The 16,222-nt window shown below is 40.0% G+C and overlaps 1 protein-coding gene across 1 annotated transcript in view; it reads right to left on the bottom strand.

Annotated features, from left to right (window-relative positions):
• Positions 1–14,324, bottom strand: part of LOC150081549 (organic cation transporter protein-like) — a 71,031-nt gene extending 56,707 nt beyond the window's left edge. Inside the window, exon 1 of the mRNA XM_090380244.1 lies at positions 14,137–14,324. Coding sequence (XP_090236370.1) covers positions 14,137–14,250 — 114 coding nt within the window. The 5' untranslated portion in view covers positions 14,251–14,324. The remainder of the gene's footprint in view (positions 1–14,136) is intronic.
• Positions 14,325–16,222: the final 1,898 nt, after the last annotated feature.

Below are 16,222 nucleotides of genomic sequence, written 5' to 3'. Positions count from 1 at the left end.
AATTTCACCCCCTCCGGAGAGAATAATTTACTGCTACTCTGAAGAGCAGGATCGGTTCTCACAGTTTCCGCAGGTTGAATTCGTAAAAGGTTTGAAACTGCCTGAAGTCGATAGACATGTCAGAAATCTAATCATAATCGACGATCTCCTACACGCTGCAAAAGACAGTTCCGAAATCGCTGAAATATTCATTAAAGGAAGCCATCACAGGAATACAAGTATCTGTCTTCTCTCCCAAAATTTGTTCTGTCAGGGTAGTCAATATCGGACCATCAGTCTTAACTCACACTATTTAATCGTTTTTAAAAATCCCAGAGATTCCCGACAAATATCTCACCTAGCCTCGCAAGTATTTCCAGGGCGTTCGAGTGTTCTAGTCGATATTTATAAGGAGGCCACAGAAAAACCGTTCTCATATTTATTACTGGACTTTCGACAAGATACACCAGAACAATTACGTCTGCGCTCGTGCATATTACCGGAGGACGGCCCGTCAATTACTTATGTACCTTCATGGCTAAAAGACTCCGAAAACATAGTGACTTCATCAGGTTTTTGTCTGGTGCCAGCCCCAAGCAAGCAAATACAATTTTGAGACAGACATCGCACTCTCAGGTCACTGTTTTGTGCGAACTGTGTAAGAATTTACTAAGAGGTAACATACCAATCACTCCACAAGAACTTCGTAGACTGCAGCGCAAAAAGAAGCTGTTACGTGTTCTAGCGGATAAAACAGTCCCCTTCACAAGGCGACGGAGACTTATTACCCAACAGGGAGGTGCACTGTTTCCCTTACTGGGCAGTCTGATAATTCCACTGATAACATCGCTAATAAGAAAATGAACGACTCGTTCAAAAAATATTTACTACTGGCACCACCAGAACACCAACGGATGATTTCTCTGGACGAAGAGATGTCCGAGATTCTGAAGAGACAGGACATGTCGATCGAATCCAAGGTGAAGGCCTACCTTCAAACATTGCAGGCTTTTCTGGGACTGAAGAAGAAAAGCGGGCCTCCGGAGGAGGCCCTCGTGCTCCCTCCCGCGGCGGCCGGGGAAAAGCGCGCGCCCAAACGTGCAAGGAAGAAGCCGTCGATTCTGACGTCTCCCCGTCGCTTGAGAGGAAAGAAAATACAGTGGATAAGTATGTGAGTACACAATTTTTTTTTTTTTTAAATTTGTTTATTTAAGTGATCGATTACATCTAAAGTAGCAATGATATCATTGCCCCACAAATTTTTACAATAACATTCGTTAACAATCTGTCTCATAGTAATACCGCGACATCTATGGGTTAAAAAGAAAACACAATGCAGTCCACAAGCTATAGATTCCCGATGTTGTATTACAGTCTTGTTATGAGTCCACTTGCGACTTTGCCTTTTCAGAAACGCCACAAAATCTTCGGGCGGGGGGCGGGCAAACGTGTCGAAGTAATCGGCTTCTTCTTCTTCTCCGAGGTAAATAGCTATCCAATGGGTTCCTGGTCTGTCGGATGGATCGGTGTTGACGACTAGAAGAAACGGTTTACTAAGAATGTTCGTAGCCAGTTCGTCGCGAGCACATACACTTATGGGGTAATCTTTAACAACACTTTCCAACAAACGTGCTATTTCTTCAGTGTTCATAATCCAGAAGAACCGACCTGTCTTTTGTCAGCGAAACCACGTTCTCGAATTCACTGTACAAGACGCACGTGACGTTTTCAGGCAATGGTGATGAAAATTTCAGTTCGAGACGTACGCTCCCCCGTTTCAGAGCACTAATGTGTGCACCAATCGCGTTTTCGTCTGGCGATAAATCAAAACCGTACAATACATTACCGAGTGGATACTCGGAATATGACAAATCGTTTCCGGTGTCTTCCGTCCATTTATTTAATGAAGAGAAGAGTGACAGATACGATCTCGTATACTGTCCTGTCTTGAAGTCGGGAGTCAGAGGTATTGACGGGTACTGAATGCCATCGGCAGTCACTTGTAAGTAACACAGGTTGAAGTGAGAGAAGTTAAAAGGATTACGAGAGTACGATCCATTGAAACCTTCACTCGACACCAAACCCACAATCACGCGCGATGGAATTTGTCCTAGGAATATATTATCACGTGTGGAATCTACCATTCCTTTGGGAATAGAAAAGTATGTCACGTTCACGCGATTAATAGGGTACACGATCGGGTTCTTCTCTAAAACATTGATGTGTGCTAGTTGAATCTGAGGATTCAATTTCACTTTACGTACGAATAACGTTGCTTCCATAATGTTCAACTTGGCAGTCGACGAATCGTTGGAAAGCAAACAAAATTCGGGGGAACTTCTTACCAGTCGTAAACGGAGGGAGACGTTATTCACTATGTATTTAGATTGGTGACACAGATCGAGTCGAAGTCTTCCTAACATCTCTGCAGTTTTCGATTTTGAGAAGAATTTCAATCGTTGGTACATACCACTGTCGTCCTTCTCGAACATCTGTTTAACATCGGTGTACTGATCTTTGACGTACATCTCAGTTGTCAGTTGCGAATTCTTGGCTTCCCGTCCATAGTTAAGAAGTGTTTCCAGGTATGCACGATAAGGGTACGTATTCGATGATGGGTTAATCAGTTTGTCTTGTACAAAGAGATCGACTTGACTGAATAGAGAGTGAAAGAAATTGTTAACGACTCCTACTTTATCATTTTCTTCCAGATCTTTTCCATCGCTTCTGGTGATTCGCACCTTCAACCGCAAATAACTTTTCCCGAGGTCTAGATACTCTTCCGAAGTCCCCGGAATATAGAATTCGATCGGGCCTACACTATCTACAGATGCCAGAGGAAGGAAAGTAATATACGACGACCGTTCGACACACATATTAGTGGCAGGTTTACTGAAAAGATCCAGCTCAGACATCATAACTTCCATCGAAAATATCGCGACGTCTACGTTTACCACCTCTCTGATTACGCACCTTGTCTTTAATGGCTTGCCCGACTTCTGATACACGATTTAAAAACGAACGTTTAGGTGGAACACCTGATATAACATCATCAACGATATTTCGTCCAGCCAAGAGTACTTGTCGACCGATGAAAGCTGCTGCAGGTTTGAGTATAGGTGTGAGAAAGCGGAATGCAGTTCGGAAAATGCTTCCTAATCCGTGACCTCTCTGGATGGAGGGCCCAGCGAAGTAGGGGTTCCCCCCTGCTTGCATTGTGTAGTAATGGACGTACGCATTCATCGTTCACGGAAATGGAGTTTAATTGTAGTCTTTCCCTCACTGAACGGTACGAATTCACCGCTATCTGTACGCACTTGGATGGTTACTGTATGGAACGTGTTTAACTGGAGTGGGTAATAATCTAAATGCGAGAACTCTCCGTTATTGGAAAACGATACGACACGTAACAGTGGCGCTTTCGTATCGCCTACAACCTGATCCTCAATTAGGTTACAATAGACGAAATAGGAACTGACACCCCTATATATATCTGCCTGGTACTTAGCGTAAACTCTACCTTCTAAGTCTCTGCCTAGTTTTTCGAAACCTAGCATCTGACCGAGCCCTGTTTTTGGGAAGCGAAGGTAAACCGATGGATCGATTTCGATAGACACTATACCTATGGAGTTCACTTTTGCGTCGAGTTGGGGTGCCAGCTTCATCATGGCGTTAAGCACCTGTGGTATACTTTTGTAGCTCCCTCGTGGCAGTTTACAGACCTGAACAGCTTCTGCTTTCACACCCCGATATGTGATCGTTCTATTGGATGCTTCTTTAGGCAATGTGATTTCCTTCTTGGAAAGCCACTCGCCGACGTGATAATTTCGGAAAATATAGAACCCTCCTTGATCCTCGCTAAATGCCCTATCGAGACCTATAACCCGTGTAAAAGCTTTAGAGATTTTCACAGTACTCTCGTTCTTCACCCTTAACGTGAACTGTTCTTTCGTTCCGTCAGTTTTCACTTTCAGTTGAATGTCACTGTCGACAGAATTAATATCATCGATAAGTTTTGAGGAATTGGTATACATTTCTTTTAATACTGTCATCGCTCTGACTTCTTTTTTCTTTTTGGGGTACAGAGTGAATATGTTCCATCCATCGGAGATATTATCCCATGAAAGAGGGAAGTGTACTTCGGCAAGTGCTACTTCCCACTTGCCAGAGAGAGAAACAGCATTAGGCAGTTCCACTGTGAATTGTGACTGAGAATTTCTGGGATGTAGATCCATACTAGCGTTACTGGGAAGTGTAAGGAAAAACATCTTGTGAGCTGACCCAGCTATTGAAGCTTTGTGGGTAGCCTAACCATTTGACTAATAACTGACGTTGTCCTCTGACTGTCTTTTGTTTAAGTACCTTTTCGATGGGGTAGACGTCAGGGGGTACATTATCGTCAAAGTTAACTTTCTGTAACTGTGTTTCGTAAAACGTTCCTTCTATCTGATCACCATCACGGCCTGTCACACTGTACACAACAGGGTTACGCTTCAAAACACGTGTAATAGTAAACACTTCTCTCGTCCAATTCCCCCAGTAACCTTTGCGAAAAGGGTGAGACCCGCTGCTCAAAACAACTCTATCTCCGATTTTAAATTTCGGTTTCAGGGTTTTGGTACGGTTGTAGTAGAGTCTATTATACACTTCTTCTTCGTTAGCAAGTGTGACTTTTACAGGGGCCATACCAATAGAACGATGGGTAGTACGATTATACGTAGCCACAATATCGTCGAGTACGTGAATATATTTCTGACTTTTGGAATAAGAAATCCACTTATAAATTTTTTCTTTGAGTGTACGTATGAACCGTTCGGCAATAGCTGCCTTCTTTTCTGATCTTGTTGTATAGAAATTGATACCAAGGGAAAGGAATAACCGACGAAGAGGAGCATTAGTGAATTCTTTTCCTTGGTCGGTGTTAACGCAAAATGGTGTTTCTTCTTCGAAAATAGATTTGAATGCCTGCACCACCTCGTTGGCTTTTTTGCTTTTCAGTTTTCTGACCCAAGAATATCGCGAGAAGCAGTCCACACAAACCAGAAGGTAACGATATCCATCGTTTGAGTCGGCGAGAGCCGACAGGTCACCTAGGTCACATTGAAAAGTGTGATTAAGTCCGGGAACTTTAATTTGGTTTCTCCGAAAATTAATTCTTTGCTGTCGATGTCTCACGTAAGTAGGTTGACTAGCTAGGAATTCGCGAACAACACGTCTGGGTAATTTAGTATGTTTTTGAAGAGCATCAATAGAACTGAAACTACCTATTACTTTAGGATTATAATAGTCTGCTAACATTTCTCTATCTCCACAGGTAGGAATGGACAGTGTCGAAGACATCGCACTACTTATATTTGTCATCATCCTGATAGTGATTATTATTATCTCGGAACAGCAGCTTGAAGATTGGAGGATGGACTGCTTCCACACATCTGAAAATGTTACTGTTTGTTCATAGATGTACCTTTTTAAAAATTGTTCATTAAAAAGCAGAAGTTTTCTTTGGTGTTTGAGTTTTTGATTTAAGGAAACGAGTCAATAAAATGGTTAACACACATAAGTTAAGACAATAATAATAAAAAGGCTCTAATTAAAAAAAGTATCTTCATATTGAATCTCTAAGGAAACGAACCTATAAAAGTTTTACTCACACACAAGAAAAAAAGACTCAGGTGGATTAGTTAATAAACACTACGACAATGAGTTTTCTTTTTATCAAAGGATCAATAAAGGTTTAAATCTATGAGAAGACACTGCGAAAGAAAATATTTTTTTTGTCACTTTTAAAAATAAAAAGTGGCTCTTACTGCGACATTACACGATTAACACAAATATTCCGATGACATTATTTGATATGTTTATCGCTTCAGTAAATAAAAAGTGATGGAGGAAGTCATCAATAAAAAGTGATGGAGGAAGTCATCAATAAAAAGTGATGGAGGAAGTCATCATACTGGGACATTACACAATTAACACAAATATTCCTACAAGAATGCGTGTGGTGGCCTAGAAAAAAAAAATTAGCAACACAGGACGTGTAGACCGTTTTATATAAAAGCTGGGTACAGTCTGTCGTGACATTCACCGTTTTTCGGGTCTCAGCTCAACTACAATTCCACTAGTCTGTACCATGGAGCCACGCTGTGAAAACATGCGTTTTCCCCGTCATTGGCGGGGAATTGGAAGTAAACCTTTCCTCAACTGGCAGGGGGAGATTGAAATTCCGGACAGCTACCTACAACAGCGAAAAGAAAGAAGTAGCGACGAAAACATGCGTTTTCCCCGTCATTGGCGGGGAATTGGAAGTAGACCTTTCCTCAACTGGCAGGGGGAGATTGAAATTCCGGACAGCTACCTACAACAGCGAAAAGAAAGAAGTAGCGACGACAACGTGCGTTTTCCCCGTCATTGGCGGGGAATCGGAAGTAGACCATTCCTCAACTGCCAGGTGGAGATTGAAATTCCGGACAGCTACCTACAACAGCGAAAAGAAAGAAGTAGCGACGACAACGTGCGTTTTCCCCGTCATAGGTGGGGAATCGGAAGTAGACCATTCCTCAACTGCCAGGTGGAGATTGAAATTCGGGACAGCTACATAAAATCGACGGGGACGAGGTTTCGTCCGAGTTAAAAGGTGGAACTTTTTTAATTTGTTGATTGAAGTGTACATGTACGTCGGAAATTGTTTTTTTTCATTTGTTGATAGAATAAATACATGTATGTCTAATTGAAAATGTATTTTCTTTTTATCAAAGGCTGAAATTTTCTTTGGTGTTTTGAGTTTGGGATATTAGGAAATGTGTCAATAAAAAGGTTTACACACAACTTAAGAAGATATACTGTAATAAAATGTATTTTCAAAAAAGTTTACATGCACACAAGAAAAGACTCAGGTATGATAATAAAAAAAAAAAAAAAAACACTCGGTAAGCAAGTGGCGCCATCTAGGGAGAGAAATGAGAACTAACTATCACTTTCACACCTGTACTTGGAGTATAGTATGCAATTGAGTTTAAATCACTCCAGGTATTATGCAATTGAGTTTAAAACCATTTAGACTTTATGTAAATGTGTTTGAACCCCCAACATATCTACTAATGTACCTTGCGGCAAAGAAGAAACGCGCGTTTTCATGCTCCTGCATCCAGGATCGGTCTGAAATGTGCATTTAAGGATCCGAAAGATTTAATATGTCACAGTATTAGCTTATTTAGTGAAAAGTGTGTTCATTGTCAAGCTTTACGTTTTAAGTGTGGAAAAAGTCGAGGATCATTTTATTTTACTGCGGAATATGGCAATTTCAGAAGGATTGATCAGTGGTACGAGACGTAGTCAAAGTCATGCATCAACATTATTTAGTCCTAGAAATAATAACAGGAAAACGGGTACTGTACTCTTACCGCGTGTAGATTTGACTGCATCCGATTCGACTTTGCCATTCTCATTTAAGAGACGGCAGTGTCCTATTCGGCTGGCTTTTGCAATGAAAAAGTCAAGGGCAAACGTTTGATAGAGTCAGAATTTCGCTTACTAACCCTGTATTTAGTGACGGCCAATTGTATGTAGCAATGTCTCGGGTCAGATCATTCCAGCATGTTAAGATAAGGTTACCAGAAGGGTACACGAATATAAAAATTGTCATTTTCAAAGAGCATTATAGAGACTGTACATTTTGTACGTGTGAAATTGTTATGCAACGTTCACATTTTGAATAATCGGAAAGATGGTGAAACGAAGGAAAATTTATAAGTTTCCTCAGATAGAAGAAATGGGAAAGGATTCGATGCGTACTGGCTTACTTGCTCACGACAAAACACGGACTACATTTCTTTAGCACAGTTAGAGAAAAACAAATTGAGGAATTTTCGCAACGCGTACAGCTAGTAAAGTATAAGCTTACTAATTCTAAAACAATAGCAAGAAGGGCCTATTCTGGCAGTTCAAATTCTGTTACCATTTCAGCAGTGTATTAGCGAGCGAGCCACTCAGTCTGGGAAATATTAAATTGTGTTTAGTGATGTTCTTTTGATTTAATCGCATTTCTGAATTGATCTCATGATGTTAGGAAAAAAGCAACCGTGCCAAAACCAAATTTCTATAATTTCAGGATATAATCACGCTAACAGTGAAGTTTCGGCCTACTGAAATGCAGAAAAACCAACTATTTAACTATTAAAAATAAAACTGACTTAAATTATAAGTGTTATCCATAATAATGTGTTACGAAGTGCGCTTAATAATAATTTATTTAACCTTCACTCACTCACCCTTTATTATAACCAAGACACTCGCGTGGCGTCTATTTAATCCCCGTTTTGTTTTATGCATAAGAAATTAATATTTAGCTGAATTACTGAATTGAAAACAGGGATCTATTATGACTGGTTAAGCCCATTTAAAAAATATCGAAAAAAAAAGTTAACGAGATAAACCAGTAATGAAGAAAGCTAATACTGTACATATTTTTTAGAATTTTCAAGGTCACTGGCCCCAGCTTTAAACTCAGATACTCACATGGCGTCTGGCAGATTAAATTAAAAACAAGTGGCATCTGTCAGACACCGTGCTAGTAGGTGAAGGTTAACTATTATCACGGGTTATGGTTTTTTTGCAGTGGCTAGATAGGCGTAGATATTTTCACTCTTTCGAAAATAGTTTGTTTGTTATTTGGTTTTTAGGAGCATTAGCAACAAAGGCCATATTGCTCCGGGATATGCGGTGGTCATTCTCTGACCTTTCCGCATCCTCCGTATTTGGTGGTAACGGGCTCGAACCCCGGTCTAATCAAGAAGCGTGTGCTACGCACTGCTGCTCCTTCCCACCTGGCTACGGAGGCGCCTTCGAAAATAGTAAAGATCAGTTGTACTGTTCATACGATTTTGAGATTTTGATCTGAGAGTCGCCAAAGTAGCCGATGTGCTGGCTACTGCAATGTTACGATATTAGTATTAGCAGTGGCCACATTGTGCAAAGAAGCCTGTGGCTTATACGGCAGCCAGCCAAAAAAAAAAAATAAATAAATAAAAATAAAATAATAATTAATAAAAGAAAAGGAAATAGTATATGCACTTCCCTCCTGCCGTAGGTAACTATCCAGCTGCTCTTTGAATTTCCCCAAACTGTGAGCCTCTACCACCCATGTAGGTATTCTCTTTAAACCACGCGTAAATTATCCTCGCTTTCTGGTGTACGTTGCGTTGGAAACACAAAGTGCGCAGTTTACATTGTGGCAGTTGATTCCATAAACTACCACTATATAAGCCTCGCAAATTTATCTATAACATCAGTGTATAATGTGGTATTAATGGTTTCATAAACTGCGACCGGTGGACTTCGCCCATACCACGAGAAACATCCCGAGAGCATCGCTCCTCCCCCCAAATTGACAGTTGGAATATACACACTCACGTAGTAAGTTTGATCTCCAGGCATCCTCCATACCGAAGCACGTTCAACGTACTGGAATAAACCCCAATCTGATGACCCATCCCTCCACAAGATCGATTTCCATTGATCCACATGCCATTCTAGATGTAGCATTTTGTGGGGTGCGGGGGGAAATTATGGTGAATGCTTTAATTTAATTTTATTTTTTTTAATATTAATAGTAATAATAATTCTTTATTAAATATTCCCTATTTGTTCTGTTCTCTTATAACTATATAGACCTGTATTCCTTACACCCCCACGTACACATCTGACTTTGCTTCACAGGAGAATTCCAGATTCAAGGGAACTTCTCAATTATGGAAAGGCTGAGTGTTCAGGAATAACAAACTCACAAATTAATAAACAACAACGTTTATTTACATATATATATATATATATATATGTAAATAAACATGTTATTATATATATGTTATTATATATTATATAAACATGTTAATATATATGTTGTATATATATATATATATATATATATATATATACAACATAATATGCAATTGAATAAAAAAACATGTAATATGCATACAAAGTTAAATCAAGGATACCTTGCATAAATTATTCTTATTCCTGTTTCCCTTCACTAGCTAATCTGAGTTGGCCATTATATGAAAACACTTGATTCATTCTTCTTGCCCTAACTAACTCCTTGGATACAATTCTTATATTAACAATCAATATGCTACTTTTCATCATTATACTCTGTGTTCTCACCATTCTGTTACAATATACTGAAGACCAATCTTAACTTTCCTAAAGTCTCTATTTGTTATTAGTCTTTCAGATGAACCAACAATTCTTCATCAATACAAACACTATATTCAATTATCTATCCTCAAAACATTCAAAGTTTCTTATATAATTCAATTATCTGTCCTTAAAACATATTTAAAGTTTCTCATATAAACCTTACTACCCTTCTAACACATTATAATCATTTGAACAACAATTTAATCTATTATTCATCCTTCATTTCCCTTGCATTATACAATAACCTTTTTTAATTAATTAAACTCTGTTAGTATATATAATTTATCTATTATTTTACTTCTAGTGCTACCCCTTTTTTTTTAATTAATCACTATACTCTTTCACTAACAGTCCTTGTTAATTTACAGTACTTACTATATTCTCACCTACTTCTATCTTTTTTCTTTCCTTTCCGGGGAGGTTTCAACCTTCCATTTTTAGCTCTCCGAGGATCTCCTTCATCTGCTTCACCTGAATCTGCTACAGATAATTTTCAGGAACTATTGGCTGCATGGGACTGGCGTCCTTTCTCCACCTTATTCGGGCTACCATCCATTCGCTGCTTCCTTCCTTCTCATCGAGCTACTAATTCCGCATTTTCGCTCCTTCTCTCTCCACCGTATTAAAACTTATTCACAAAAAGAAAACTCACAGGGCATCTCACACTAACTCCTTCTCTACTCCACTTTTACAGCTCATCCAAAAGGAGATAGCTCATAGGGTGCCATCCTCGCTTCTCCGCTCCACCTATTAAGAACTTCTTATTAAATTAAGAAATATTTCACAGCGCTCGTTGCATTCGGGTCACTACCCTTGCCTTTCTTCCGATGTGGATTAGACTATAGCATACGGCCACTGCTCTTGCCTTCCAATGACGGACAGGCTTATTCTCCTTACACTCCATAATTTCTAACACGACAAAAAACTCAACTGTCAACTGTTACCAACTCATATTTTCCACCACGACCAAACACTCAACTGTCCATGTTACTAACTCATTTTTACTTACACCAACGAAAAACTCAACTGTCTGTCCTAACTCATTTTTACAAACACCGACAAAACTCAACTATGTTCTTGACTATCCCATTTTTAGAAACGACGACAAGAATCTCAACTTTGTCATTATTCTCCCCCTTTTCACTCACCTTTTTCATCTGAATTACGTACCGCCCTTGTTCTGAGTCTTAATCAATCTTTCTCATTTTATCAACTTTCACTCTATTCTATTTGCCCGTTTATCTTTCTCACGCTGTCTATTTAGTGCTCTATCCAACTTCTTATTTTAAGAAATTTGTAAAATTTTTCAGGCTGTCTGTACCTTTTGAAGTCAGCCGCTTATAGTTATACTTTAGCAGACTAATTTCACACGATCTACAAAACTTGCCATCACCGACAGCCAGACGCCAGTCTTAACTCTAATTCCAGCATTTGTCCCATATTTACTTCCTGTCTCTTCTCCAGATATCACCGATCAAAGAAATGTCCCGACCGTACCATGGTCCACCGCACCATTGTTTTCCAGAGTTAACACCTATTACTAACAGCAATTGCTACTCGTTTCTCTTGTTTTGGTTTTTCTGTGTGCTGGGAGTCGAAGTGTACTCAGGTTGCTAATAGCCTTTCAGCTTACCGCTCCTCTACTATAAACGTTGTCTAATTTAATCCCTTGCGAGTGACCTTAGTAATATTCTTGACTTGTAAGGATTCGCTCCCCCATATTGCTATATTATAAGTTTTACTTTAAATTAATCTCAGTTTTCTATAAAATATTATACTTGTAAGATTTTACATCTTACAATTTGTTTTATTTATCAAAAGCTTGTGAGTTGCAGCTCTTCTCAGAAAACTCATGATGTTCACTTCTTTTTAATAAAAGCACGGATTTGCCTGTGGCCACTCGCATCTCCACACTCAGATTTCTCTAGGATCTGATGGTGAGATGAAGTAACTGACCGTCTCAAGGCGTGTGGGCTCTGGTCAGTCAATTTTTCGCCTTTACTTACATTTCTTTGGAGAGTGAGTTCTTGCACAATTTGAGGTTTCAGAAGGGCACACAGATTTCTTCTCTGTATGCATGACATCTCTCATTCCCCCACTAAGTCTCCTTTTTATTGTTCTACGTACATGCTTCAAATGAATTTTTGTTAGTCAGTTCGTACGTAATGAGTGTTTACACCGCATGTTTGTCTAACCTACTATTTTTCCATTTCCCGGGGGGGGGAGACGGTTTTGCTGTCTCCTCCCCCTCCCGCCACCCCTCTCTTCGCTCTGGTGGGGCAGGACAGCTGCAATCACACTCGCTGGGAGGATGTCCAATATGTTCTCTCAGCGTAGTCCAGTTTAGGGCATCAAGAGAGTTGGTCACTCATGGGACAAATGTCCCGGCCATGGAGACAGTCATGTGCAGTTTGTAGCTCAGGGATTCTTGAGATATCTGGCTGGAGGATTGGACTCGGCCTTTCTGGTCTTAGTCAGGTGGATGTTGTCATTGCTCCAGTGGTATGGATCTTCTTCTTGTGAAGAGCATCTAGCGGTATTGTGAAAAGGCCAACAAATAGTGCTCCTTATCTTTTGGATTGAAGTTAATTCTGGTAATCAGGATGCAACGAAGGTCCTCGTATAAGGGGCAGTCATATGTTAGGTGACTCCAACTCTCCTGCTATCACCAGTGGCAGAGGGGATCATCAATATGTTCAGGAGTTGAGAGCTTGGCTCTGGTGGATCCGTGTCCTGTAAGCATGAAACGAGGAATGAGGTACCATCCCTCCAACATTAGAGAAAGGGACACTTATGGTGGAAGCGGTGTTCTCCTGTATTGCGGACTAATGATCAACGGCCGCAACCCAGAATACCTTGAAACTGAATATATCAAACAGCTGCCGTGGTAAGCACGATCAACAGACAAATCTTATCGAACATGTGTGGGACGCCCTTAGGCGCCGCATTGCACTCCGATAGTCAACTCCTCGGTCACTTGGTGAACTAAGGTGTGCGCTGGTGCAATAAAGGGATTTTTGCCACAGAATCTTATAGACATCCTTATATCTAGCGTGGTTCACCGCTGTCAGGCCTGTTTAGCCGTTACAGGTCGAAAAGCCTTGTCCGCTTCAGAAAAGAAAATTTTTTTTAATATTATTTTAGCATTCAGTTTTTAATTATGGACCTAATGTCTTCTTTCGCTCGTGGATATTGGTTGGTGGTCTGATGTATTTTGGGGATGGGTCTGGGATTCTTAGGCTTTTGATTCTGGGTGCATTAGATCATCGTTTTTTTTCTTCGAGTGAGAATAATTCATTTAAATTATTTTTATACTCATTTGAATGACCGAGAGAGTTAGCATCGCAGCGTTCTAAAAGTCATAGAGGTAATTCCTCTTATTCATTGATAATTGTTAGTTGGAGGAGATTATACGCCGTACTGATGTCGTGTGACCATATTTTCGAGCATCTTGTATCGACTTCTGTAATGTGACGTTTTTGGTAATTCTTTTACAACCCATATAAACATTCCTTATACCTGTCCGAAGTTTCCCTCTGTCTCCTCATTTTATCGTTATTCTATGGTACACAACCGTACAAAATTTTGTCCCGCTTCATCCCAAGCTGCACGAGTTACACCACCTTTTCTACATGATTTGTTAATTTTCTTGAGCAGTATACTTCATAAGCCAGCATTCTTTTGCAGAATGTGCTGACCACATGTTTTAACTTAATACTACAAAATGTAGTCTGTGTATTTTAATATAAACGACCACATGTAATTAGCTAAAGCGCTATATATCGTTTGTGAAACATGTAACAAACATAATACCCACCAATTTTAAGACAGGAGAGATAAAAAAAAGTATAAGAATAAAGCAAATATTTAAACTAGCAATTTATAATATTACATCATGCCGGTATACTTACTCCTTGTATATTCTGGTATATTTACTTCCTGTGTTACGGATCCGTTACTCACCTGAGAAATTATGGTTGATTTATAAAATGAAGTGTTAAACGTCCACTCCTTGCAAGGAACAGTTTTGTTTGTAATGCGTAAGAATGGTTCATCCATATCTGAGAGGTCATACATTTCGCATTGACTATACTTAGACACACCATTCACAATTTCTTGAGGTATACTTAGATTTTTCCATTCTTCTGTAGTGAGATTTTCATAAAGAGCTGGCGGTTTACACCAGTAGTCTACCTCGTAAGAGAAGAACATTATTCCAAGTTCATGGCCTGCATAGGGTAAACAAGCAATGAAAATAATTATCACCACTGTCCATTGCCATGGTCCGTGGCCTCCAACTAACTGTATGTAGTCGGTCACAACTTCCGGATTTTCTTGTCCACCTGGTGTTGATGGTTGCTTCTCCTTTTTTGGATCTGCCTGAAAATGGAATAAGCTGGCTTAATAAAATGTGTACACAGAGTATATAATATTAATTATTTATGATCTAAAATCCTTATCCCTTTTTATGAGAAAGCATCATTACCGACACTCAGTTCTAGCCTCGTTACAAAGTCATATATATGCCAGTGTATTAAAACCAAAACTTTACTTTAGGCCTTTATTTGGACACCAGTTGTATAAGAAATAAAAACCGAAGAATATCAATGTATTAAACGTTACATCCATCATATATGTGAATCGGTAACATGGTGAACAAGCCAGCAAGGGCACCCTCGTCGGTAGCACACTTGGTAAGATCGCCGTCCTCTCCACAGCGGGTGGAAAAGACTTGAGTTCCGAATCTCTCGTCTATGACGAGAGGGATTTTTATGGAACTTTTTCACAACGTGGCTGAGTTAGTCCGTCTCGGATAAAGGTAGCATGGCTTTCCCCCCCCCCCCAGAAATTCGGGTTTTTCGTCCATCAAACAGAAAATCCACCTCAGAACACACCCAATTTACAGACGCAATTTATACACTGAACAATATGACCATAGTCGCTGATGCTCCTAAAACCCTACAACAGCACCCGGTGACCTCCTGCTGTCATTGTGGTATTCAAAACTGTGGGTGACGCACCACTGCCAACTATTTCTTTGGGGTTATGTTAGACTGTGAGATTCCACCATGGAAACAAAGGCTAAAACTGAAAAACTAATCTATTATATTAGGGTCACCTGGAAAGCTACTTTAAACTACCCATGTGTATTGTGTCTATAAATTGCATGTGTTCTCTGCTCGGTTTGCCTGCTTTGCTGGATGAAAACCCGAGTATCTGGTGGTGGGCAGAACCTTGCTATCTACGCCTGAGACTGACTAACTCAGGCGTAGATAACTCATCCACAGACTGAAAAAGCCCATAAAAGTTTTCGCGTCATCGACGGGATTCGAACCCTGGTCTTTTCCACTTGATGTGTGCAGGATAGTGACGATACTACTGTGCTACCGCACTGACATGGAAGCGAAGGCTGTGGAACTCACTATGGTATGGGCAGCAGTGTACGTATATCTACTCTTGTTGCTCTAATTTGCCCTCGCGAATAGCACAGTTGGTAGACTCGTCGTCCTCCCCACACCGGGTGGAAAATACTTCAGTTCGAAACACGTCGATGATGCGAGAAATTTTATTGGTCTTTTCCACAAAGTGGCTAAGTTAATCGGTCTTCTAGGCGAGGGTAGCATGATTTTTATCCAGGAAACTCGGTTTTTTCGGGAAAATCGACCACAAAACACACACAATTTACAGACAGACAGACAATATACTGTATACGGCACAATATGGCCAAAGTCGCTGATACGCTTAAAACCCTATACCAAACAAACAAGCTATGACATACAACCAGACTGCAGTATTAACTGTTGGAACACAAGCTGGCTTCATCAAAAAAGATTCTCGCACCACAAAAGGAAGTTCTCTCGAACCAGATAAATTTCTGAACTGATTTCCTTAAAAATTCCAGGACGTTGATAAGGATGTTTCTGTTCCTTGTTCTGCCTTCCCCACCCTCAACAAACGGGAGCTAGTCCAAAAAACAATAAACAACCTATCTAATTAGGCTACAGTGGGTCTAGGAGATTCATACTGTTCATATTAAAAATCTGCAGTT

Source organism: Mastigoproctus giganteus, chromosome 8 (assembly GCF_048544385.1).
Source record: "Mastigoproctus giganteus isolate SK-2022 chromosome 8, ASM4854438v1, whole genome shotgun sequence".
Lineage (NCBI taxonomy): Eukaryota > Metazoa > Arthropoda > Arachnida > Uropygi > Thelyphonidae > Mastigoproctus > Mastigoproctus giganteus.
This window is presented reverse-complemented; position numbering and strand designations above follow the sequence as displayed.